At 41.2% G+C, this 27,274-nt stretch overlaps 2 protein-coding genes across 2 annotated transcripts in view; one reads left to right on the forward strand and one right to left on the reverse strand.

Annotated features, from left to right (window-relative positions):
* tsnare1 (T-SNARE Domain Containing 1) overlaps window positions 1-20,939 on the forward strand; it is a gene marked incomplete at its 3' end in the record, with an annotated part of 160,497 nt that extends 139,558 nt beyond the window's left edge. Inside the window, exon 11 of the mRNA XM_079561375.1 lies at window positions 20,844-20,939. Coding sequence (XP_079417501.1) covers window positions 20,844-20,939 — 96 coding nt within the window. The remainder of the gene's footprint in view (window positions 1-20,843) is intronic.
* Window positions 1-27,274, reverse strand: part of dedd1 (death effector domain-containing 1) — a 516,989-nt gene that overhangs the window by 152,393 nt on the left and 337,322 nt on the right. The window lies entirely within an intron of this gene.

The raw sequence follows: 27,274 nt of genomic DNA on the forward strand, positions 1-27,274 counted from the left end.
AAGCGGCTGAATCAATATTAGCGCAGGGTTGACAGGCAGACTTTAGATAAATAAAGCCATTACAAGACAATAATGTGAGCGTTAAACTTTGATTAACCGTAATTACTTGTCCGTCTATTATCAGCGCTGCATGTTGTGCTTTGTTGGACGTCCATGCATCACTGTAAAACGCTGGCTGCACAGTTTTAAGAGTGCCCTAACTGTGGTCCGTGTGTCTGTCCTGCCGCGAGTCTGCCGGCGTCGCGCAGGAACAAATGAGTGAATGGCAGCCGCTTTCCCATTAATTGTCATTTCATTATCTCAAGGAGAGCTGAGCCGTGACCAAGCTCGCGCGGAGCAATTTAGCTCGACGCCAATCCTCAAAAGCCGCTGTCTCTGCAAAGCCATAACGGCACAAGAGTGAAGAGAGAGAGAGAGGAGAGAAAAAAACAAAACAATGTAAGAAAGGTACTCATGCACATGCAGGCAAACCCCATCAGTCCATTTGTATTTTCTGTACGTTGTGACAGGAAAGTTGCTTGTTAAGTTGAGAAATCTATTGTTTTCATGGGAAATTTAAAAGGACGAAACCCCATGAAATGAATAGTGTCAAAATAGTGTGAATTAATTCCACACTAATTATAATTTTTTGCTCATTGCGTTTCCCCACTTTCCTTGCTAATGGCAGAGAATGCTCAGATTTGTCGCAATTGTGACTTTGTTTCGGCATTAACAAAGCATCTGATTTAACTTACTGCTGCCTGCATAAACTCTGAAACTGAGTAATATTCCCATCACGAGAACGGGGGACACAACTTGGTTTTGGTTCATTTTGAGCAGGACATAGCTTGTGAAAGTGTAGTTTCCAACAATGTGTGACACATGGAAATCTGATCATATTTGGAGAAGATGTGGCAAGTTCAGTTTAGGAACTGGAAATATGTCAAAGAGAGGAATCGGCCTCTAAACTTTTGGGCTGTTCTCACCTCCCTCGGAGTGACAATAGACTCATTTACATCTCATTTAGAAAAGCCATACCGCTGTAAAGTTCCTCCTGTCGTGTCATGTGTGTGGGGTTTCAGAGTTCACTCACTCGACATAGACTGATCCACAATAGGCGTCTGTATAAAACTGCATTTTTTGCGTGGCATTTGTTCGCTAAAGGATGTGTCAACAACGCAAACCAAAGCAGCGGTGCCTCCTCCCCAAACAACAAAAGGAAGCAGGAGACGAGCGTATTCTAATGTGGAAACAGGCGGATGTTTTGTTCACAGAGCGAGACATCAGAGATCAACTCAAACGCGAAATCCACCGTAATAAAAAGATACAAAAGTTACTGGTGCTTTTGTGGGAAGCTTTTTTTTTAACGCTGAAGCTGCGTGGCCAAAGTGGTGTCCTGTCTGGGAGCAAAGCATCGTCTCTGTCCCGCTGTCGCTGCTTTGCCATCAAGGCTCTTCATTAGGAAGCAGCGCCACATAATCCGTGATTAATAAATCCACTTCCAAATATGTTCGCTGTAACGTCCACGGCAAAAAAACGAAAATCACCAATTAAAAAAAAAAACTTCTTTTGCGTTTTTCTCGTGACACTCGGGGCACATTTATCGATTGCTTGGTGACAGAGGTTTGTTGTAATGAGCTACAAAAATCGTTCAATTATCGGTAATGTAATATATATTGTTTGGATGTTTAATCTTAGCATTGGCAGGACAGTAGCCTCAGTACACATGACCGAACCCCAGCGGACGATCTGAAGCTGGGCCATTGCAGTCGACCCAATACTCCTGACTAGTTTCCTCAGCAGCATTAAAAGTTGGGTCCAATGAGAATAACATGAAGTCTCAAGAAATAATAATAAGAAAAATCTTGCTTCATGGGAATTTGCAAAGTTATGCCATCCAAAAAAAAACAAAACATTCAGGATATTCACACGTTCAACTCTCCGCTAATCAGTATGTTGATGTTGTCAGTTGTTGTTGGTTGTTTTTTTGTTTTGTTTTTTTCCTTCTGGAATTTAAATGATTTTGGTAAATCCCTCAACAGGCTTCCCAAGTGCTAATGAGAAACACAATCCTAATTTCATTTCGTTTTCATTTATTTCAAACAAATAGTGTGCCAAGAACAAAACAAACAGAAAAGATACACAATAATCACTTAAATACTGCAATACAGTGGGAGAAGAAAACTTATTGCACCCCGATCTATCAAAGAAAAAAAATATTTTAAGTATCTCAAAAATACCAAATTAGGAAATAATAGTATAGTGGCACATGTGCAAAACCACACATGCAACTGTCTCATAATACATCCAGATATTACCACTGGTAACAGTGATTTCCAAATACTAAAGAATGGTAAACAGAATACCACAAGGGTAAGTAACATCTAATGATTAGATGGAGAGTAGGATTAGATTCTAATCCAACTGTCCACAGAACGTGAACACAATCAAACCTTATTATCTTTGTATTGAGACCAGACATTTAGTTTGTAAAGGCATTTGAAATGGTGAAGGCTTTGATAGTGCTTTAGTTCGAGCCCCAGACCGTTCCGCAACATCACACAGACATAGAAAAACCTCTCCTGGTGAAGCTCGTACAACTCATCTTTATGAGAAAACATATTTTGAATATTAACAGGTAATAAATACTGATAAGCTTTGAACACGACCAGTGCATTTCATTATTGTAGAAGATCCTGCATTTTTAATCATTTTGGGGAAAAGTAGTAAAGAATAGATGGCAGTATTATTGTTATTTTTGATTATTGCCCAATACTTCTACACTGTAGGTTAGGTATTGTTGAATTCGAGAGCAGAACACGGCATGGAAGGCATTATGATAGGGGATATGTTTAACTCTTACCATAAGGCAATTGGAGACTTTAGTTATACTCCTGATTACCAACTTAACTTACGGTCTAGCGTTACACTAATCTGCACAAACTACACAAAAAGTTGTTTTTAAACATTGTGTACCTGAGTTTCAAACAATGAGACAGGTCAAAGTTGTACTACAGGACACTTAACCATCTTTTTCTGCTGACCAACTGTATACCCGACAGTCTCAGAGCATCGGCTTAACATAAATGGTAAAGTCAAATCATCTCCTTCTGTCTCTTGCATTGAGAGTCTTGGCTCCAACACTCCACACACTGTCCTGTCAAATAAAGCCTAGAGTCCAAAAGATCTTATAAAACTGACAAATACGGTAAATATTCCTCCACTGTTGGAATTTAATCCAGTAACTGTCCAGAGATGAAATGGGGACTTGTTTTAATTAGGCATTCCTTTGTTTTAGTTAGTACTTTACAGAAATCCGAAGAACCGTATCAAACTTGCAATAAATCCAGAGGGCTAAAGATATCTGTTGATTAACAGTGGTGCAAGTCTATCCCCTCTAACTGCCTCCAGCGTCTTGTCTATGCACCGCTGGTCTCCACTGACGCTCAATTAAGAAAAGGATGTCATTGCCCCCCCCTCAAGCCACGCCTGGACTGCTCACTTTACATTGAGATTAAATTGAATCTATAATCCATTATGCGAGGCAGCAGACGGCTCTGGTTGTGTGGATGTTTTATCAGCTCATCTGTGCGCGCTGGAGTGGGGAGAACGGCGCTGTCTGATCACTGCACAAGGCGCTTTGTAATTACCAATAAAACCGAGACGTAGGAGCGTTCGCCGAACAAAGCGGCAGCTGTTACGCGCTCCTGTCATTGTTAAGATTAAAAAGTGTGGCCATTTTAAGTGCCTCCAACTGCTCCCCCATGAGCCGACACCGAGAGAAATATGTTTAGACCAGCAGTTGTGACTATTCATACATTTAGAAACAAATTCAGCTGAAAATATTCATTACCGGCTTCCACACAGACAAAAGAAGGCCCGGAAGTTTGTGTGGTCTCTCAGTGCGTGTGCTTGGGTTACCTTTGCATGTTTTGGTCGCCCCATTCAGGCTAATCACATGTTGGCCCCACGACAGAGGCCGACTCCGGTTGAAAAGCTTTTCAGACCCCATTCTGATCGGGGATTGGTTCCTGTTAGGCTGCGGAAACACCCCGAACCTGCCCTTTTCTACACATCTCAGATAAATAAAGATGCCTGTTGCACCACTGATGTCTATACCTGCCAGGGCCACAGTTTATGTAACAGTAATAATTGGTTTGGTTTTATATAGCACTTTTGGACAGTCAAAGTAAGCAAGTAAACGAAATTGTGTTCAGGTATTAGTCCTGAGCCGCTGCGACTGAGCCAACCTGACCAGCATGTTTTTGGAGGTCGGGGAAAAACCGTAGCACCTTGAGGAAACCTGTCCGGCTGCCTGCAGTGTAGCTCGTCTGATCCTCTGCACCGCCACCTGGGTTTGTCCCTGTTTCAGAGCGTGGTGTCCTGCACTGGTCACCTCCTCCTCCTTCCTCTTCCTCCTGCACAGCTGCCTCCGCTCCACAACAGCCTTTTTCCATCTTCTGGGAAGAGCGTAGCAGTTCACCTGTATTATTTCCCAGTGAAGTCCATTAGCCAGAACAATAGAAGGCATGTGTGGCTTAGCTGTGAGTCTTGCCCGGGTACCTCCTCATTTGTCTTTTTTTTTGTTTCCTGTAGCGCCTCTTGCAACGCTTTGACTGTGCTGCCGGTGTAAGGGGCTCTTGGTGCCTTTTCAGTGTCAGAAGAAGACATTTATAGGTCTATAATGTCTTTAGCTCATTAGCTAGCTGTTTGTTTACTTTTAAAAAGCTGCTTTCTTCAAGACCATTATGGACTCCCTGCAGTAAAAAACACACACAAAAAAACACAGCAAAAACGTATAAAAGCATCCAGTAAAACACTGCGGAGCACAGAAACCACAAGTGCAGTTAGCAGAAAAAGGCTGTACCAAGAGAGATGGAAGGGAGGGCTGGTCTTGGTCTTGACCAGAAAGTCCAGGGCCGATTTTCCCTTCTAGTCCAGCCCTGGTCATACCGCACTCATCTATTTCAATAACTTTGTCTGCAGTTCCGACTTGGAGAAAGAAGTTCTGCAAAATTTCCACCCGACTTCAAAACAATAAATGACTTCCTCTTACCTAATTTGTATGTTAATTAAATGCTATTAAGATTCTAAAAGCTTATTCGTCGTCCATTAAACAGCACTGTCTACTATTAAGCTACAGCAAGAAAAGAGCATTATTTTTCTAATTTATGGTTTAACCTTGTCATTCCATTATCTTCCAAACACACCCCCAACACTTTAGACTCACACTGCCTGCTAATGAGCCAACTTACTCATCATCATTTTTGCTGTATAGATTTGGCGCTATGAGGCAGCCGTTTCCTCCAGTCCTAAGCTTAGATAAATGGCTGCAGTTGTAGACTTCCTTTTTAGCTTTAATTATTGTTTTAATCTGAGACAAAGAAATAGGACACGTTACCTGTTTACTTGTGTGTTCTGCTATGAATGTCAGACGCATAAATCAAAGCACTTCAAAGCGATATCTTTGGTGTGTAAACATGGCACGGTGACTCCTTCCCCGTCTCTGAGGGAGTGAGCATGTCTGTACACTTGTTTATGCCACCCCGTGTACGTCGCAACACTGTGTTTGTGCAACAGGGTTCGAGAGGACGCCTTTCATTTGCGGGTGATATTTTTACTCTTTCTGTTTGGAGTTTACACGTTCTATGTTTCCTCTGGTTGGACTCATCAACAGAAAACATGCACCCTACAGTGGCGTGCTGGTTACGGCACTTTTGGGTCATCAGGAAAAAAAGCTACTAATAATGGACTCTCACAGTTGTCCTATTTGTCGTCATTTAAATCTATCAAATAATGGCTGAGGTGTTGAAATAAGAAATAACTTTTGCCTTTTCATTCATTTTGCGGCAGCAGGGAGATGCCATTGGATGCTGAACTGAGTCACAGCAGGGTTAAGTTGAACACCCCTGTGAGTTAGTTAGCAAGTTGGTGCAGTCCAGCAGAGATAATGCAGAAGTGTCTGAGTGAGCAAATAAGTGGACAGAACAAAGGCAGGTGAGGCAAAAAAAAGAACAAAAAATAGAAAGAAAGGCAATATTGACCCAATGTATATAAAAAGTGCATAAATAATATATATTTCATGTGCATAACTCAAAGCTAATTGTGTAGAAGTGTCAGGCCTAGATTTCTGGCCTTTGCTCTGCCCGATCTCGTCAGATCTCGGAAGCTAAGCAGGGAAGGGCCTGGGGTGAGTGAGTGAGTGAGTGAGTGAGTGAGTGAGTGAGTGAGTGAGTGAGTGAGTGAGTGAGTGAGTGAGTGAGTGAGTGAGTGAGTGAGTGAGTGAGTGAGTGAGTGAGTGCGTGAGTGAGTGAGTGAGTGAGTTAGTGAGTGAGTGGTCACTGATGGCGCAGACTGGTTGCCTCACTTACCATCATAGGGTATGGAGTGAATGAATAACGCATGAAATTGTAAAGCGACTATGAGTGTCTGGAAAAGCGCTATATAAGACTAATGCATTATTATTATTAATACGGCTCATGTGAATAGAGAAAGTGTGGAAACCGATCCTACAAACAAGCTCTTATTATCAAAGCAAGCGCTCTACGAGGTGAGCTCAAACTCCGGGTTAAATTATAAAACTCTTGGGTCGAAATGAGGTCCGAGCAAACCTCTGGCACCATAGACCTGTTCTCTCTCCTGTCTACCCGAAATAATGAAGTGTACCTTTCTGAAATGGACCAGTTAAGTCATACATTGGGCAGAAACTAAAGTACTGTATTTAAATCTATTAATCACCCGATAATATCTGAATGATTTGAGAATGTCAAATGCCAGACAGATAATTGTGAGACCTCTGCATAAAAACTCATCGGGATGTTACAAATGAGTCTGGACCTACAGCTGGTAATTCAGAATTGACAGCAAGTCTCATTTTTCTTTGAAAATTTTGAACAATTTTAGTATGATGGTTTTGTATTTTGGGATATTTGTAAATACTGTACATAAAATACAAAAAAATTGTTGGAATAAACAATGGAAAATTGTCTTGCTTGATAGTAATTGGAAATATTGTTTTAAAAAAAAGACAACTGATGTGATTGTGAAGTAAAGTTAACAAAGAGGCAGATAATATAAGATTGATCTTATTGATCTCTCCTCTGCTCCTTTTCATTCAAACTGTGTTGCCATGGTAGTTTTATTGTAATAATTTAAATGTCATGCAACACATACAATACATAAAATACACAAATAAAAAAACAAAATTTAAATCAATAAGAAGTCCGATGCAGTGAGAGGAAGGTTCTTTTGACAGAATTACACAATGCAAATGTAGCAGAAATCCTGGCAGTGTGTGGTGACATGACGTAATATTTGTTTACATAAGTGTAAACAACATCACATTCCTTTTGTGGTCCACTCTGCTTCATCTCCGGCGCTGCTTACAAATCCGGCAGCTTTACACTGCAGATCCTTGGACCAAAGCCACATCTCGGATACTCAAGTGAGGCTCTAAGTAAAGCCTCGCAACAGTATACATTCTTACGCCCGCTCTCGCTCGCCTCCATTACAGCGGCGTGCAGGAAATTCATTGTTTAAAGCGAGACTTCTCTTATTCAAAGCAGCTGCTGTAGGATTAGCTCACCTCGCAAGGTTAAGAGTGAATGACAGAGATGGAGATACTATTGTGAGTCCGAAAGGCCCTAAAGATGAGATTCCTGGAAATCACTACAAAAGGTCTTTGTGGTCTGTTTAAACAATAAGATGTAAGGCAGGTGGTCAGAGATGGAGCGGTTCACGATCAAAGAGCTGCTTGTGTGAGCATTTTGAAAGATCAGATATAGATCCCAGTTTGAAGGATCTATAGTATACTGTTGTACTGATCACAAAGTCTTTTAATCAAAACACTGGGATTGAATGGACATCCGCATTGAGTTAGGACAATAAGCTGAGCAACCTTTTTAAATTATCACAGCAATACAGAAAATCTGCAACACATTGATTTTCTTGCCGCATTGATCTTTCCATGGGTGCATAGGAAGTCATATATTACATGAAACAATCCGACGATGTGTGATTTATAGATCCTCAAAGTATTAGATATAGTCGAATACTAGTACGTATTATATTATATAATAATTATACTTCTTTTGATTCATTTATTTATTTATTGGATTATTTGGTCGAGCCAGTGCAAGTTAATGAACGAGCCACGATGGATGGGATAATTTCCATCCGTCCTCCCATGTGCACTCTCAAACACACTCTCATACATCTTGGCCTATTGTACATGTTTTTAGTGGTAGGGGAAACCGGAGAACCCGGATGAAACCTACGCAGACACGTTGAGAACATTCAAACTCCACACAGAAAGGCCCCGTCCCTGGCGGGAATCGAACCCGGACCTTCTAGCTGTGAAGCACGAGTGCTAACCGCTGTGCTAGATCATTTTAATGTAATTTGAATAATAGAGAAACCTATAATTATTTGTCATTGGACATATTTTTATTAATTATAGGTCTGTGGTCCCCAAAATGGGGGTCGGGCCCCTTGGGGGGTCGCACAAAGATTTTGACACAACATTTTTAAGATATCAGACATTGAATTTGATGTTTTGTTTTGATTTAGGGGTCGCGGCCTGAAAAGTTTGAGAACCCATGATCTAGGTGTAAGACTGATAATTATTTCACAACTATAAAGGAAAAGCCATTGTGTTTCATATTAATCCCACAAATGCAGATAAATGTACAGGCCAAACCTAACCAGACATTAACTAGTTTGGAGCTTGGCCCTTTATTGCTGCTTGCGGCTGTAGCTAACCCTTATGTTCAGCATGGTCAAGTTACCGGGATAACAAGAAACAGCCCAACATCTTCAACTGTTCTGGGTTGGTGTTTTGGGGAAATGTTTTGCCTGGTGACTCATTTTACACAAATTGAATGGTTTGTTTGAACAGTGTTCCTCGGTTTGGGCAGCAGAGGGAAGTTAATGGTGTGACATAAGCCAGCTGAACTGGGCCGTGATGTGATGTGCCATTGGCAATAATCCAGACAATTGTTTTTGATTTATTGTATGAGTTTGACAGCGCAACTTAATGCAAATTAAATTATATTGATCTACATTGTAAACGTGACATTTTAGAAAGAAAAACAGCCCCTGTGCGCTGTTTTGTGTCAAAACATAGTGCCTTTTCCTCTAGCGCAAACCAGGAAGTCAGAAGCTAATATTAGCGCAGTGTTAGCATTAGTGGCCCAACCTGTTCACAATCGGGATGTGCAGAAGAGCTGAGGGATGTGACTCAACTACCTATGACTTTCACCTTTTGATTCAGGTGGGACGGCTTTGGAGAGTGTACTATCATACTTATAATCATTTATAATATATGTGAGTATTTCTCCAATGTCCACTGAAAGAGCCTCGGGACAAAAAGACGTTTAGTATAATAAGATAGGAGATATGACTTTACTGATCTCATAGTGGAGAAATGTACTTGTACTTGCAAAGTGCAGGCAGTTGGAAAATGTGCATTGAAGAAAAACAAGTCGAATTGGTTTATTCTATTACCGGTACATGCATATTTATTCTATCTACTTCTGTCGACTGAAGTGGTTTCCAATAAACACCTGTCATTGACTGATCGACACAAATTAAGCCTTTAAAATTACCCTTAAAACCTGCATACCAATCAGGCCAAATACACTGTTTCCAAACTGCGCTCCACTGATAACATTAATAACCTCATATTGGCAACAACTTCATCGGAAATTGCTGTAAACTCCGTAAAACCCCCATGCATTTTCAGGTGGAGCGTTTTCTCTCCAAATGGTCCGGTAATCTCCTCCGCCTGCCGCTGGTCAGTGTTTCGCTTCACTGCAGACACCACATGATTGGCCCTGTTGAATCCTGTTTATTTAAATATCATAATCGCGGCCACTGCATTGGACTCCCGAGTAGTTTTATGTAAATTGCACATAAGCCGATTACAATTGAGTCAGTTCCGCTGCTCGAAAAAAAAAAAAAGTTATTTATTTTATAGGCCCCCCCAATTTTCCAGGCAGATTCGATAACGCGCGGGGTAATATTGTGGCTATTATCGTAGCGTGGCATTAGGGAGCTGTATTATGAGGGAGATTCCTTATGTCAAGCAAGGTAAGTCGTTTTTCTGCCTCGGACGCAGTTAGTTTGTCTGCGCTGTAACGCAAGCGGCGATGAGATAGGGATTCGGGTCGTGACAGGTCTATCAGCTGCACTTTTATAATGTGTTTTCAGCCCCGGAGACAAACTGTGTGGTGCCGAATTGACAAAGTTATGTGGAAAGGTAATAGAGTAGCTTTTGTATAGCTCGGGGCATATAGGTAACCTTAAAAGCACTATGCAGGGCACAACAGGGTGTTTTATCATAATACTGGTTCATGTGAAAGCTCCCTTTTTATCAAGATGTTGGACTCGACTGCAACATGGGCCACAAAAAGGGTATATTATTGCTATGACGATACACAGTGCTCTGTATGATTGCATTCACCATGTAGCAGCAGTCATCAAAATACAGGAATAATACAGGCCTTCTCACAACAATGCAGTATTCTACTTTATTACACCTTATTATGAAGGTTGTATCTCTTGTTGCTGCATCCTATGAGCACTGACTTGTTATTACTATGTTCTTGTTTGTTTGTTTCACTGACATTTGTATGTTTTTATATATGTTTTCTATGTGTTAATTGCATTGCATTTCATGAATCTGTTTGGGCAGGTTTCCGTGGACAGTGTAGCCTATAGCAGAGGTATAGCAACATCAGGCCCTCATAGGATGCATTATAGAACCTCTGGCCCTCAAGATGATAAAAATCTTGTTAAAGGAATAGTTCACCGTTTTTCCATACTGAGATATGTTCTTTTCTGAGCTTAGACGAGTTGATACGTACCTGTCTGGTCTTTGTGCCCGTGGAAGAGCTTGGTCGCTTCTAACTTCACTCCGTTTGGAGCTATAGGAATATACTGGGAGAGGCCAATGCTAAAACATCTTTGGTCTTATTGCGTGACTGAGGGCACACAGTTCTTCCATGCTGTGATATTTTCCTTTCTGAGCTTAGATGAGTTGATACGTACCTGTCAGCTCTCTGTGCGTGCCCAGGGAGGAGCGTGGTAGCCTCCAACTTCACCTAGTTTGGAGCTATAGGAAAACATTGGGAGAGGCCAAATGCTAATGACATCTTTGCTCTTTTTGCGTGACTGACACGCACAATGCCCTCAGTTGTCATTCCAACTTGCAAGATCAGGCAAGAACATATCTGAGTATGGAAAAAATGGTGAACTATTTCTTTAAAGGATGCTAGGAATGTGAAGAAGTACTGTCAATTCCTTTAAGTTTTCTTAGCAGAAGACCCATTTAGGCCATATATGAGGAATCTTCTTGGTCTTTTGACAATGAAAAAAAACGGCCGTACACCAAGCAAACTCACTTACCCCTGATAAGCTTTCACTAATTAGATGATAGAAACAGAAGAGTGATGCTTTTAGCGCCGCCTGCTGTTGTAAAACGCTGTCATGCATGCGCAGAATGTTGGGTTGCCAATGTATAAAAGGAGCTATGCAATGTAACAGAGCTGTCACTTCCCATCTATAGAGTCATCTTCTATGGATGATTAAGATAAGATAAGATAGCCTGTATTGATCTCACAATGGATAAATGTACTTGTTACATTCAGGTCTCAGAAAAAAGGAAATGTGAAATATAAATGAAAAAAATAAATAGTAAATAGTGGTATCTTCTATACAATGACTACCAGGGACAAAAAAGTATAAACAGTAAATAATAGAGTAAACAGATTATAACAAAAAATGTTGTAGTCAGCATTAGAATTTACAATCATTACAATCATAATGAAAGTGGTTGATAAAGTGACACAGGTAAGTGATGTGATAAGTAAATACAGGGATTATTGCATGTATTTTAATATTATACTACGTATGCAAAATAAGTGGTTATAAACGATGAATGAGATGAAAAAGCTTTATTGTACATTTCACATTTAAACTCGTATTTCATTTTATTTGATTATTATTTCAAACATCACTTTTGAACAAGTCCATGGGCTGTAAATTTATACCCATAGAAGGCATGTTTTGAAGGTGTATCTTGTGCACACCTTAGGCAAATCAAATGTTTGGTTAATCACTGACTGGGACTGTGTTGAAGTGGCCTGGCAACCCCAGAGAGGAAAAGGCCAACTCGACTTTGTAACTTTTATCTATTTTTGCACCAGGCAGTTTTCCAGCAGACTTTACCCAGCAGACTTTGCTGATCTCGCCCTTTGTTTGCCGTTTTAATGGTCACACTGAACTTTTACGGCGCAGAAAATGAACCACAAAAGCGTCTATTTGATGACCTCAGGAATCCCGCCACCTCCGTGCTTCTTTCATTTTATTATTTCGTGACGACGAAGTGGGTCCGCCGCCCGTGTCAGTCCGTGACCTGCCACTCGCACTGGCTTCGGCTGCCAGCCAAGTGTGAAATGGTGGGGATGAAGGTTAGCGCCGCGGAGTACAGGGGCAAGAGTCTGTGTCACGCTAAGATGGATTGTTCCCAGAGGGTCGCAGAATGGAGGTAATGCCCCCGGCTTTAGGACTTTACGGATATCAAGCTCTGGATCTCAAGGGTATAAGGGAGCTCAGGTGGGAGGTCTGAGTAGTATCTGGAAATATGGTACAGTTACACAGATTTACATGAATTCACCCTAGTGTTGTAGACGGGTTTTGGCACCAAAGGGGATCCGATTTTACATTATTTTAAAGGAGCTACATCATGTAATTGTGCACCCTAAAATGTTAACTGCAGGCCTATATATGCATGTTTGCTTTCTGATACACTGCCTTTCCTCATTCCATTTTCATCCCCTAATTTGGTGCAATAAGGACACCAACATAAAGCAAACAATATATGCAACATTAGTAGACAGTCTCATGATCAGAAGGTCGGGAGTTTGAATCCCAGCCCCTGAAGATGCACACTGTTGTTGTGTCCTTGGGCAAGACACTTCACCCATCTTGCCTCCAGTGTCTTGTGCACAATGGTGTATGAATGAGAGAGTGGATGGGTGAGTGGTTCCTTGCTGTAAAGCGCTTTGGGCCTAATGAAGGTAGAAAAGTGCTGTATAAGTTGAGGCCATGAGACCATTTAGTGCAGACATGTGACAGTGAGCCAGTCCACATTTGATTACTGTAGAGAAAACTGTCAAAAACAGAAACTAGAAAGTGAAAAGTTGAGAGCTTTTTCTTTCTTTCTTTCTTACTTGACAACGGGGAATTATGCCATTGCAAAAAATTGCCAAGGCTTCTCTCTCCAAAAAACTGTGGGCTCGAGAGCAGAGCTTTTGCCAGATCAGAGATGGCAAAGCAACATTATATGCAAACAAAGGCCTTAATAAAGTTACAAGGATGTCATCTGCTCCATATCTCAACGACTACAAGCAGCAGGACAGAAAACAGAGGAGAGTAAAGAAGATTTCCGAGCCAGACCAGCGTCTACTCCACACATACCGCCACCCGTATAGGTCATCGTAAGTTCTTTGGACATCTAGCTGGACTTCTCGTCTGTGTTTTGTGTCAACAATGATCTGGACAGGGCCTGTTTGACTTGCTTTCCTTTGGCAGAGCAGACAGGTGACAGGTCAGGAAGTTGAAGTCTCCCCTTCTCTCACTCTGCTGCCTCCTTATTTACATATATGAAATCATTGGTGAGAAGGAAGACTCGAGACCAGTAACGTGGAGAAGAGAATATTTACTGGGTGAAGAGTACAGAGCATTTTCACAACGAACAACGATAGACACGGGTTTTTTATCCTAGTATGTAAATGAGGTACATACAGGGCATCCTTAAAGATGATAGGCTGGAGCCCAGTAAAAGTTGTTATTCTCGGTGAGGCCAGTTGAGGCTAGTTATGAATCACTGTCACGGTGACAGGACAACCATGTATGTGAGGCCTTAAGATAGAAAAACACTTTCCTTGTCCTATAGGTTACCAATACCTCCCACGTAGTGTAGGAAGAATATACGTGGCACACTCATAACTGAACACACTGGCATACTTATTCACTTGTAATATAATTTGAACACAGAAATGTTCCAATTATGATTTCAATATATGTATTTGATATTGCTCTGTATTATTACATATTGTATTTTTTAGCTGATTTGAGAGTCTTTACATATTGTAGAATTGACAGTGAAGCTAATTGAATTTAATTGACCGAAGTACGGTTCACTGTGACAAATATATATAGTATAACCAAAAAGAAATGAGTGAGCTTTGCATGATGGATTCTAATTGTATTCATGTCTGCACACATTTGCTACTTCAATAAAAGTAAACATTGGTCGCCATGGGTTTGGATGTCATTTCAGATGAAAGAAACAAAGGAATAAGTATTTTTTTCCTATATCGTTACTGCAGCGTACAGTAGTCCTGCCTTTAAAGTGGAAGCTGAAGTATCTATTAAAACACAGTAGCACGCTGGGCGCATTGAAGACGATATTGAGCCTTTATCTCCAGCTGCAGGAGGCTGGACCTGAGGCAGCCCTGAAGCAAACACACAACAAGAGCTTCACACAGACGGAGCCCCAGGACTCTGAGCCCGAGGAGCGCAAAGGAAATGAAGGAACAACTCTGTGCTTACGCCGCCTCAGCTGTGGATTTCGGAGGATGCTGCAGACTATTGGGCGACAGTTTGGAAGATTCTGTAATCTCAGAGCAATATGTTCAGTCAGTGATGGGGTTATTTCTTAATACAGAGCTTTTCTTTTGTTCTATACTCAAATACCATGTGGTTTTTCCAACATCCTGTTCTCCTTTTTTGTCAGCTTCCATCATGCTTAGGGTGAGTGACAGGTGGATTTAACCAATCACAGTAAATATGAACTCTAGAAAAGAAGATACGATGATTGTCTCGTCAGTTTGTCATAACATAATCATTTGTGGGGGGGAAAAAATAAAGCACGAGCTGTCAGCGTCTAATTAAATTTGCTGGCGTGCAAGTGGAGACTAAATCAGTGCAATATATTTCTTTAGTGACCCATTTTTCCACTTAACCGTCTGACAAAGCTGTACATGACTACATGAGTTATTCTGAGAGCTGCTTAAAACGTGAATGACAGGTGTGTAAGAGACGAAGATACTTAACTTGAGAACTAAAGAAAAGTTCTTATTATGGCTGCAAAAAGAAAACGGGAACATACCGTATCAAGCGGCGATACATTAGCCTGTTCTCTTACACCAGTGGTTCCCAAAGTGAGTGATTTCAAGATTAAATAAAAATAAACATGCTACTATTTTTGAGTGTGAAACATTATATCATTTGTGAAACCCATTTAAGCATTAAAAATAAACTGTTTAAAGCAGTGCTAAGTAACTTGTGCGCCCTAGAGGCCATAGGCGCCACTGCAGGTGTCGTAGCATGTTGCGTTTTTTTTACTTATTAATTGTCCGTTAGAGTAAATACTACGCTGACAGAAAAGACAAAGGGAGAGAGGGATATTGTACATTCAATTACACAATGGAGGTTTTTTTTTTCACTCAAACTTGGCTGTAAATACTGTTTAAGCGGTGCTAGCCCGCAGATTGCTTTGTCCGTTAGCCTGTTAGCTTAACTGTGTATTGGTGCTCGACCCGGTGGCAGTCAAGTTGCAATTGTGGTTTTCTGGCCAGAGACACACCCCCAATCATCCCATTAACACTTGTATTACCCCCCGAGGGACCACGGAAAGGATTTATTAAGGTAAACAAGTTACTTAGTATTGCTTTAAACACATATCAATTCAATTTTTTTTTCTGCCCTAAAGTAGCTGAAGAGGCAATGACTTTATACAATGGGGGTCCCCGAGTTGTTAACGTTTTTGCGGTCCCAGCCAAAAAACTTTGGGAACCCCTGCCTTACAACCACAACAGAACAAGATGGTTATGCCCTGAGGAAGACCGTCTATACTGTAGTTCGAAACGCGTTGGCATGTCCATTCAATAAAGGACTTTTAACTAAGTCAGAGTGCCTCAGATAATCTTTTTTCCTCTGCAGAACAAGATGGTTATTGGATGTTCATTCTTCTGTTCATTTTCATTGAAGTTTAACAAAATATCTGGACATTTTAGTCATAGTTTTTAGTCAGCAAAAAACGATGACCAAATACTTAAGTCGAGGAAACCATCACTGGTTTTGTGTGAGCTAGAAATGAGTTGGGGTGACTGCTAAAAACTCTTAGCACTTTACAGCTTGCAAATGGGAGGAAAGCAACATTAAGTTACTTGATTAATTGTATGGATATGATTTACCATAACTGAGGTAAAAAAATTTTTAGAAGTAAAACATATTTCTTGAGCACTATCTTTTTGCTATTAACTATTACCATTTGGCACAAAAGAGACTAAGGCCCTGTCCATACAAAGTCAAGCTGAGGAGCAAATGCAAAGATGTTTTATCAACCCAGTGTATCGTCCATTCGAGCCCGGTGTTTTGAGGGTCTGTAAACGAACATTTTCCGAACTAGCTCCTAGAGTGGAAAGATCTGAAAACGCCGTTTACGTGACGCCATTGTTACAACATCTCCGCAACTTTTACTAAAACGATGACATCACAGCTCCAGAGTGGTGTCTGTTATCCATAATCTACTGACCTCATAATGACTTTTACTCATGGATCTATGATGGTTTTACCCTGCTCCTCTTTGCTCCACTGCAGTTCACAAGCCACAGGTAACAAGTAGAAAAACACGGCAGGATAAGTCTGTGTTTTTGGACTGACAGTAAAAGTCATTTTTTTCTGCTTGAGGCCCATTACGTCTGAAGAATAAACTCAAAAACTCAACTCCTCATCTCTTCTGTAGATCCTAAATCCTTGAATCAGTTTTATTTTCACTGTTTACATTCCACAAAAGTTGACTGCGCATGCTCTACATCTTGTGTTAGGGTCACAGCGCCTCACACAGGCCTGGCAGATGAATGGCGCCGTTTTCACAGACCTGACTCGACCCATGTGGACGCACATTTACTAAGCTGGCTTCGTGCTTACAAAGAAAGTTTCTGAAAATATAAGCATTCTGTCTCTGTGTGGATCTATTCATAGTACCCTACAGTGATGACCCTCCTTTGTTAATTTGTCAAAGGGTGCTCCAATTATTCTTTGATAATGAACTCCCCATGCGGCTAAAATAACTACAGCATTGACAGTCCACCACTTTCCCTCGCGCCCACCCTGCACCCTTGGGCCTCCGCACTTCCCACACTGAGCACCCATCCTATTATAGCTTCAGTCAACCTTCTAAGCCCATCCCTTTAACCGTTTCTGTCCCCGTCCTGCTGTATCCGCTTCAAAAAATAGCGCCTTTGTTCGGCTAAGCCCCTTTCTGTCCCCTCTTTTACCTTATTTATTTCCTTGTTCCTCCCCAAATAACAGCAGCTTCGGGACAGAAAAAGAAAAAAAAAAAAGAAGTAGCCTATGGAAGTTCCAGGGGGGAAGAAGGGAATACAGTTCAGAAAATATAGAGAAAGGAGAGAGGGAGAGAGGAGAGGAGGGGGGAGAGAATGAAAGGCACTCCGAGCTGTCGGAAAGTTTATAGTTTGGGAGCGAAGCTGAGGGAATCGGCGGTGGCCAGCTGCAAGAGGGGAGATAGCACGGAACGGCTTTTAATTCTCAATCCCTACAGAGCCTTTGAAAATTACCAATCTTCTTATCACAGACGCCGGGCTGCTTATGCAAATTGTTGTGGAGTGGAACGTTTAAACGGAAAATTACTCGACAGCATTTTTTCCTCCCTCCCTCCCCCTCCCTCTCCCTCTCTTCCTTCTCTCTCTCTCTCTCTCTGCGCAGAAAGCCTGTTTTGAGTTGGTGATAAGAAGATGAATTGCTCTTGCCGTGCTTTGAAGCGCGTCAGGATTTAAAAGGACTCCAACCCCAGCTCTAGTCTAACACCGCCGCTCTAGCTCGCTTTGTACCCCACCCCGAAAAAAAAAAACGAAAAAAAACAACAACAACACAAAGGCATTTTCGGAAACAACGCGGCTTTCCTAGCCACCGCCCGAGGAGCGCGCCCAACCCCTGCTCCACGCTCATTCTGAGTTCATTCCTCGTATTGGTTCGGCTAACTGTAATTGACATGAATGAATGAGGCGGGAGGAGGAAGCGTTTGAACATCTAAATTGCGCTGCAGGCGATGTTACGAGTGATTTTTTTTGAAAGCATAAAAGCGTACAATATAAGCTCTCTCTGACTGGCTGGATGAAGGGGAGTTGATGGGAATTGCAGGGGATTGGCGTGTTTGCTTTTACTCGGTGATTTAAGTGCCGTTGATGGGTGCTTTATGTCTTGTGAATGACCTCTTGAGAAATTATTAAAAACTGCTTTGAAAGGAAAAAAAAAAAAAAAAAAGGCTCTGACAAGTCATGTAATGCATTAGGCTCACGGAAGATGGGAAATTTGAGAATTCTGCTAAATTACACAGATCTATTTAAGGAGCACGACTGGTGTATGCAAATCTCCAATTACTCAACTGTTGCAAGATAATGGAGGTTTTACGAGATTGTGTTAAAAATATTATAATTGTAATTTAAAATGTTTTCTAGGCCCAGCTTCTACTCATTTTTAAAGGTTTAGATTAGTGCTACAGTTGTAGTGGGAACAATGTTTCCTTCCTTTCATTCAGCTTTCACAGACTGTGCACTCACTATGAATAATTTGTAGAATTCATAACCTGTAATGTAAAACACACTGGTATGTATTGATATATATTGCAATACTAACCCTAGTATTACTTGGTATCGATTTGAAACGGAAATCTCTAGTATCACCCATTCCTAACCTCGTGCCTGCAGCCGCTGCAGCCGTTGCAGCTGCAGTCGTTCGAACCTTCTGCAACATTTGCACTAGATGTTTGCCTTAATAATGCAGCACCCGTACCAAGTTTGGAAACACTTTTTCATGTTTTATTTTTTTATTTACAATACTGCTCAAAAGTTTGGGGTCTCTCAGGCCAGTTCTACAGCTTCTCTAATCAGCACTACAATTTTCAGCAGTGCTAGCATAATTGCACGAGGGTTTTCTAGGGCTGAAACTAACAATTATTTTTGTTATTGATCAATCTACCGATTATTTTTACGATTAATTGATTAATAGAAAAATTCTATTTTTCTATTATTATTTTTTTTAATCACATAAATCTAAGGTGGTGCCGCTTGAGAACGTGTTCATGGAGTAAACTTAAAGTGAGTGTTTTTGGAGGCTCTTTGTGCTAATTCTGCTTACTGATTGGATGAGACACAGAGATATTTGTGAAATTAGGTAGGTTTACACTAGTAGAAGGTTTTCATAAAAAAATACACAATTTACATGTCATATATTTTCTATTTGAGTCTGTGTGAACCAGAAAGTGATTAATCGATTATTAAAATAGTTGTAAACTATTTCAATAATGATTAGCTGTCGTTTAATCGATTAGCCCTAGGGTTTTCTAATCACCAATTACCCTTTAACACGATTAGCTAACACAATGTACCATTAGAACACTGGAGCGATGGTTGCAAGAAATGTGCCTCTGTACACCTATGTGTACAGCTAGAATAGGCATTCACAACATTAACACTGTCTAGACTGTATGTCTGATGTTATCATCAGTAAAAAAAAAATCTGTGCTTTTCTTTCAAAACATTTTAAGTGACCCCAAACTTTTGAGCAGTAGTGTGCACTGTAGATTCTCATTGGGAATTATGTTTTAACAAAAAAGGTTGTAATAAATTCTTCAAAATAGCCGTCTTTTGCTTTCCTTACTGCTTTGCACAGTTCATGGAGAAAATGCCAAGAGTTATTTTACCCTTTTTTGTTTCCTGCACACGTAAATCCATGTGTTCATTCATGTTAAATGCTTTCAATGAGAATCACTCCATGTAAATAGTGTTGAAAATAAAGAAAAGCTGAAACATAATAATTGTTTTTGATTGGGACAATGACAGATGTTAACGCAGGTCGTCCTATAACCGAGATCCTGGTGGTTCAAATCCCACTACTGGAGGTGCATGCTGATCTTTGTTTCCTTTTTGGCAAATCACTTCACCTTCCTGGCCTGCAGTGTCTATGAACAGTGTTTTATGAATGAGAATGTGAATGGGTTAGTGGTTCTTCGCTGTAAAGCCTAATGTACAGTGGGGGGAAAAAGTATTTGGGGAACTGACCAAATACTTTTTTTCCCCCAGTGTAGGTGGGAAAGCACTAGAATTGGATGATTTGGGATTGGGAAAAATCTCAATCAAAACATCGAATCTCAGCATCGTATCCATTTATTTACTTTGTCTTCTCTGACCTTTCCCCTAGATCATGTAAAGAGACAAAATAGCGTGACTGAAACCCCACAACTGTTCTCCTCAGTCAAGTGTTTTTTCCTTAATAGTTGTCAATGACTGGACATCACTGTTTGCCTTTGTTTGTTTTGTACTTCAAGTCTATCTAAAGTAAAACAAAGCATAATTTGTCGTTGCAAATTCCAGTGCCAATAAAGCGCTGCTCTTAAGTGGGGACTGCAGAGACGTGAAGGCTAGAGATGATGTGTTTTGGCTGCCTCTCTTAAAATAAAACTCTGTCGCTACTTTTTGTTTGTCAACCTGACCTTCCTTATTTTTTTTCCCAGCGCGGCGTGCCATTAACTCTGCCCGTCACTTCCATTTTCATTTTCCCTTTGATTGAATACGGAATGCTTTTTGTCCATTGCTCTGATTACCGGCGAAATTGCTGGGGAATTTGTTTGTCGTTTTAAAGTGCGGTTTCATATATTTTGTTACCGCTCACTTTTGCAATGAGTGCTGCATTAGGGAGACTTTGTTTACCGAGTTACAGAAAACCACATTTCTGACAAATTATTTTTCCCTTTTCTTCTTTTTCTTCCCCTCCAGAGGCAGCTGAGGAAGAGGAAGTGCTACCTGATGATTATTGGAGCTGTCGTCTTGGCTGTTCTCATCATCATAATCTCTGTGTCGGCAAGAAAGTAACAAAATTGGGTGAGTTTAACTCTGTATTAGTTATTTATTGTGTGTATTAGTAGGATACTATTTTGGAAGGAGAAACACATTAAGCTAATAGAGTATGATAAAAAAAATAAAAAAATCCCAAGGCCAAAATGACCTCATCAGGCAGATGTCCTGTCGGAAAATCAATAAAGTAAATGGCTGCCCAGATGTGCAACAGTCAAGACTGTCAAAGTGGAAATGATGGGTCAGCCAAAAACCTGCCCAGAGACGCAGAGGCCGTCTAATCTTCAATAGAGGAGTCACACAGATTATGTTTGTCCAGCTTTAAAAGTGCCCTGGGACTTCAGGATCCACAACAAAAAGGCTTGTTTGGCTTGATTTTAAAGAGATGGTATTTATATAATACATGTATTTGGTTTTAATTTCAAACACATCGGTCACTATCTTACACTAAATAAAGCTATATTAAGCTAAAACAGAGGTCACTAAATGGCGGACCTCGGTCCAGATACGGACCCACGTGCAAACCCGTCCGGACCCGAACCTTGGATCCGAATCTTGGACCTGCCCGTGACCCCCCTCAGACGAGCGACTGCCTGTACTCTCTCTCCCCCTCCCTGACTGCAGAGCGGTAAACTACAGCCCAGACGAACAGAATGAGAACATCCTACCTCTGAGCTTCAAAACACTTTTTTAGATTTTTTAGAAACGGCTGCAGAATGACTGAAATGCGGCTCGCTTAAATTTGAACACTGAGGGCATCCTAATTAAATATGCATGTGCGGTTGTAATGCGCAAATAGCGCGGCTGTTTCCCGATTGGCAGCGAGCAGGTCAGAAATAGGACTAAACCTGGACTAAACCTGGACTAATCCTGGACTAAACCAGGACTAAACCTGGACTAAGCAGGGCTCAGGAGAAACACATCACTGTCATATGTGCACATTGTGTATAAGAGAAGCTATGCATCCTGCTATTTAGGAGATAACCAAAGGCTAACCAGATAGCCAACGGCTAACCAGATAACCAACGGCTAACCAGATAACCAACAGCTAACAAGATAACCAACGGCTCACCAGATAATTAACGGCTAACCAGATAACCAACAGCTAACAAGATAACCAACGGCTCACCAGAGAATTAATGGCTAACCAGATAACCAAAGGCTAACCAGATAGCCAACGGCTAACCAGATAACCAACGGCTAACAAGATAACCAACAGCTAACAAGATAACCAACGGCTCACCAGAGAATTAATGGCTAACCAGATAACCAAAGGCTAACCAGATAGCCAACGGCTAACCAGATAACCAACGGCTAACCAGATAACTAACAGCTGACCAGATGAGTAACGGCTAACCAGATAACCAAATGCTCACCAGATAACTAACAGCTGACCAGATGACTAACGGCTAACCAGATAACCAACGGCTAACAAGATAACCAACGGCTAACCAGATAACCAACGGCTAACCAGATAACCAACAGCTAACAAGATAACCAACGGCTCACCAGATAACTAACGGCTGACCAGATAACTAACGGCTAACGAATGAGAATGAAATGAAGCAACAAGATGGTGGAGAACTTATCTCTTTCCCTTCGATTTGCTTGTTTGCAAAAAATGAAACCTTGTATTTTCAGTTTCTCATTCCTACTACTGCCTGCAGAGGGCACTCCAGGCCAATTCATTTTTCTGACCATCACAATCCTCAGTCAGAAACTGATATTTCCATATGTAGACATTCATTAAGTGAAGCAATGAGCTGCCCATTAAAATGTTTATGAGCCACAACTGTGCATATACGTTCAGCTAAATGTTTTAATTGCTAACTTTCCATTATTTAGATTTTGGACGTTTCTCTGTTTCATGCAGGTTACTGACTGGTGCAGATTGTCATGTATGCCCACCAGTCAGTTCAGAAGTCTATTGATCCTCACCAAAACCCCTTCATTGGAGTTGATTTGTCTTTCCGCTTCACATGCTCTGATTTGACCGTTATTACCTCCTCCCTCTTGAAAGGAACATCGTGACAAACATTTTTTTTCTTTTTTTTTCCCTCCAAGTTAACGTTCAATACGAGATGTGTCTGCTTGCATAAACTATCGACCCACACCTATTTTCCACCGAGGAGGCAGGGAAATGGAAATCCCAGGGAACAAAGCTTTCTATTCATAAAACAGCCGTGCAGATCAATCCTCCCCATGGCGACCGGCCCTTGTGGAGACACTGTTAGCGGTTAGCAGTTAGCGCCGTGAGCCAGTCTTGGGGCTAAAAATACGGAAGATGTATGCGACCCGGTGCAGACAGGGATAAAGATAGCATTCACCTGACATGTGAGTTAGCTTTTGGCCCGCGGCGCTGGCAAACCTGGGTCATGTAATGTTAAATTAGTTAAAGGTTGGCATCTGGATGCTCTGGACGTTTATTTTTTTGTGAAGAAAAAAGGACTATGTAGTTAATCAATCGCATTTAAGCATCATTTATTGAGGGGCTGCATTTGTTTTAGATGCTTCTCTGTATTTTCCCACATGTGAACTCATTTTAAGTCATTTCAAACATTTCAAAGGCAATAGCTGCTTGATTTATTTTGGAGAATGATCTTTTTAATCTCTTTAATCAGGTGCATTTTCCCCCAGTTCAGCTTTACTCAAATCTAAAAACTTCTTGACTGGAGCTTATTTGAAAGCTAAGACTTGCAAAACTCATCAAAACCTCGTGTTGTTTGTTATTGTTTTTTTTTCCCCCATCGCTTTTATGCCAATTTTTTATGGAGTTATTTGTCACTTTTTTGTCGCTCTTTTGTTACGTTTTCATTCTGTTTTTTGTTTCGTTTTTGACGCTTTTATCAAGACGCTAGCCCCTTATCACCCGCCTTAACCGAGAGCATTTTCTCCAGTTCCGGCTTTACCTAAACCTATAAGCTTCTGGACTGGAACCTATATTTGAAAGCTAAAACCTACTAAACTGATCTAAACAGATCTGCGTTGTTGCTGTGGTGTTGTCACTGTTTTCATGTTCTTTTTCCATCTAATTTTTTGTCACTTTGTTGTACCGTACTAGTCACATTTTTGTTGCTTTTTCTTTTTGTCACTTTTTTACACTTTTTTGTTGCGGTTTCTTTGCTTTCTTCTCGTTTCTGTCGCTATTTTGACCAATTTTTTCAAGAAGCTTTTAGACTTGGATAAAACTGGCCAAACTGGAGAAAGTGTGCTCAGTCCAGGTGGGGATTAAGAGGTTAAATAAGTCGGCTTAACTGTGTGTATAAACAAGTTGGACAGTAAAGTGTGATTCATTTGTGTTAGTAATTTTAATCGCACTAAAACTTATGTAATGAATTAATCAAAAATAAATCAGAAAAAGTCCCGGCCTTATTATTATTTGTATTTGATTAAATATTGTATTTTTGTGCCTCAGTGGAAGATTTATTATCAATTTAATGAAAAAAACAAACATACATTTGAAACTTTTTAACATGAGTCACATGTTATGTCATAGAATCAAAAGCCAAAAATACAATATGTATACAGACCCCGTGGAGTGAAAGTGGCACAGCAGATAACGTCCGCCTTATCTATATGAATGTGGTGAGTCAGATAGTGTTCGGAGCAGCCGCTGATGCCGCATGGATGTCCAACTCTGTCAATCAGCCCCGGACGGCTGTGGCTACGCGGAATCAGCTTTAGAATCTCTCTTTGTGTGTAGTAGCGTGATGAATCTCATTGAAATATGATCTAAATGATATCACGAACGACCTATTTGTAGAACTAACTAGATTTTCATTTTGCTCGGAACATATTACTCCCTGGGGCAGTTAAAGGTTATGCTCAACCTCCTTTTTTACTTCTGAGGTAGTCCTGAATTACTGCTGATTTGTGCACCCACTTAAACATAATAGAAAAGATGTGGACCCCATTGATAGACCGCTGTCCAGACTTACAACCAAATGTAACAAAAGGTTTAAAAGAAAAAAATAATCAATTACCTTCAGCAGAGACGCTTCAGCTCACCCCTCCCTCCCCTTTGCTAATTCAAGACGACTTATTCCTAGAACATTAGAAAATGTTTGCACTGTTTTTACTGTTTGCTCATTTAAAAGTATTCCTCCCTCTGTGTGACTTCATAAATCCTTATCTTATCTGGTATTAAAAAAAGAGAAAAAAAGGCGCTGCTTCAGAGCTCTCCAGTCTCCCTCCTCTTTCCGGCACAAATCTCCTTTTGCTTGAGTGACTGAGATCCCAGATTAGAGGCTCTTCTTGTTCATAAGCGGAAAAAAAAGCACCAAATTCTCCTCTTTTTGGCAGATGAGGCTGGATTACGAACCCTCTCATCTATCCCCACCGGAGCGGCGTGTTCGTGAGAGGAGCTGGGGTTTAGTGCCACAGCAGTTGTTAGCTTTGGCAAAGTCTACAATTTTTATGGAGAAAGAATGAACATACACTTGGCTCCTCTGCTGTCCCGCATTATGGCGTCTTCGAGAAGCGAGTCCATTTCGAGGGGTGGACGGCGCGAGAGAATTTGATCAAATATTGAAGCGGTTTTAGCACCGCGGAGTTGACCGTCGCTATGAAAGTGAAATTGGTTTGCGATAAATATTTTAATGTATGGCAGAGTCTATATTCTTTTGCATTTGCAGTAAGTGGTTCTGAAGAGGAAAATTGGTTTAAATAAAGGGTGACTTTTGAATGTTCAATTATTGCTGCATATTGTGTAAACAGGTCGGAAACTCTCCTGTAATGTTGTATCAAGCAGTTAATGTAGATAAATGTGACTGTGACTGGTGATCGGTAATACCAGGAGTAGTTCGAAATCCACGCAGTAATATCTACACTTTACTGTGCGGATGCCAAACTACTCCTGGTATTATTACGCCTTACAATATAGTTCCCCCTTTTATCCGCTTAGAAAATCCACATTGTTTAATTTTGTGTAACTAGACTTTGTAGTCTGGCCCCCTCGACCCGGCCCCGGATAAAGCGGAAGAAAATGGATGTAATATACTTTGTAGTGTAACACTTCATGTAACCATATTTAAATAGGGAAAACGTGGAAGAGCTTGGTAGCTTCTATCTTGACCTGTTTTGGAGCTATAGTGGAGAGAGGGAGAGGCTAAATGCTAACGCCGTCTGCGCTGTATTTACGTGATTGAAGGCACGGGTGAAGACCGGACAGGTCCTAAAGATCTTGTCAAAGCTAAGGTAAGAACATATCTCAGTATGTAAAAACGGTGGCCTATTCCTTTAAGGTATACTTTATTAATCCCCGTAGGGAAATTTCTTTCTCTGCATTTGACCCATCCTCAATGCAGCTGGGCGACCTGTAGGAGCAGTGAGCTGCCAGCGTGGGCCGGCGCTCTGGGACCCATCTCCATGATGTGCAGCCAGGCTGGTGGTCAGCCACACCTGGCTGGAGGACTCACCTATTCTACATGTTTTTAGTGGTAGGGGAAACCGGAATACTTGGAGGAAACCTATGCAGACACGGGGAGAACATGCAAACTCCACACAGAAAGGTCCCGTCCCTGGTGGGAATCGAACCCGGACCTTCTAGCTGTGAAGCACGAGCGCTAACCGCTGTACTACCATGTGGTTTTGCTGCTCATCTGATCATTTGTATCCGAACCATCTCCAATGATTGAGCCACTGGTTTTTCTTTTACCAACCAAGCGTCTCTCCTCTGCACACTTCACAGACATTGTGGCTTTCTCCATGTTTGTTGAAGAGGGCCGGAGTGTCTGGTTAAGCGGCTTGTCTGAAGCAAGTATTACAGCGCAAATTTAAACTATATCGATTTATGCGATATGGTCTACTTCCATATCTCTTTTAAAAATATATCGATAGATCTTATATAACGATTTATTGCCCAGCCCTATCCCAACTTGTCCAGTTGAATGCGGGGTGTGAGTGAGATTCTGGTGGGGTTGGCATGGATCAGCAGTCACACAGCAGCTTATCAGCAGCGCCGCCGCTTGCTATGCTACTAACACACTGTGCGTTGGGTTTCGAGTGCTCTGAGGGGCAACACGTCGTTGAGGCCATTGTGATTGAATGACATTGAACAGTATTTGCACTGCGGCCTCATATTCAATGAGGACAATGAGGAAGAACAGTAAAACAAAAGTGTGTGCCAACGCTGCCAGCGATTAGACTTCATTCACAGGCATCGCGTGTGAAGTCTCTCCGTTCATTCCACTGGCAAAACGTAAAACAATCATCAGAAAGTTAGCAGCCTGTAGTGAAAGAAGAGAGGAAGGAGGGCGCATATAGAGGGGAAAGACACGTCTGAGCTGGAGCTTGACCCGGCCGCTGGGGCGGAGCAGAGAAACTTAGATTCTGACAGGCAACGATTACACCAA

Source organism: Gobius niger (genome assembly GCF_951799975.1).
Source record: "Gobius niger genome assembly, chromosome: 8".
Taxonomy (NCBI): Eukaryota; Metazoa; Chordata; class Actinopteri; order Gobiiformes; family Gobiidae; genus Gobius; species Gobius niger.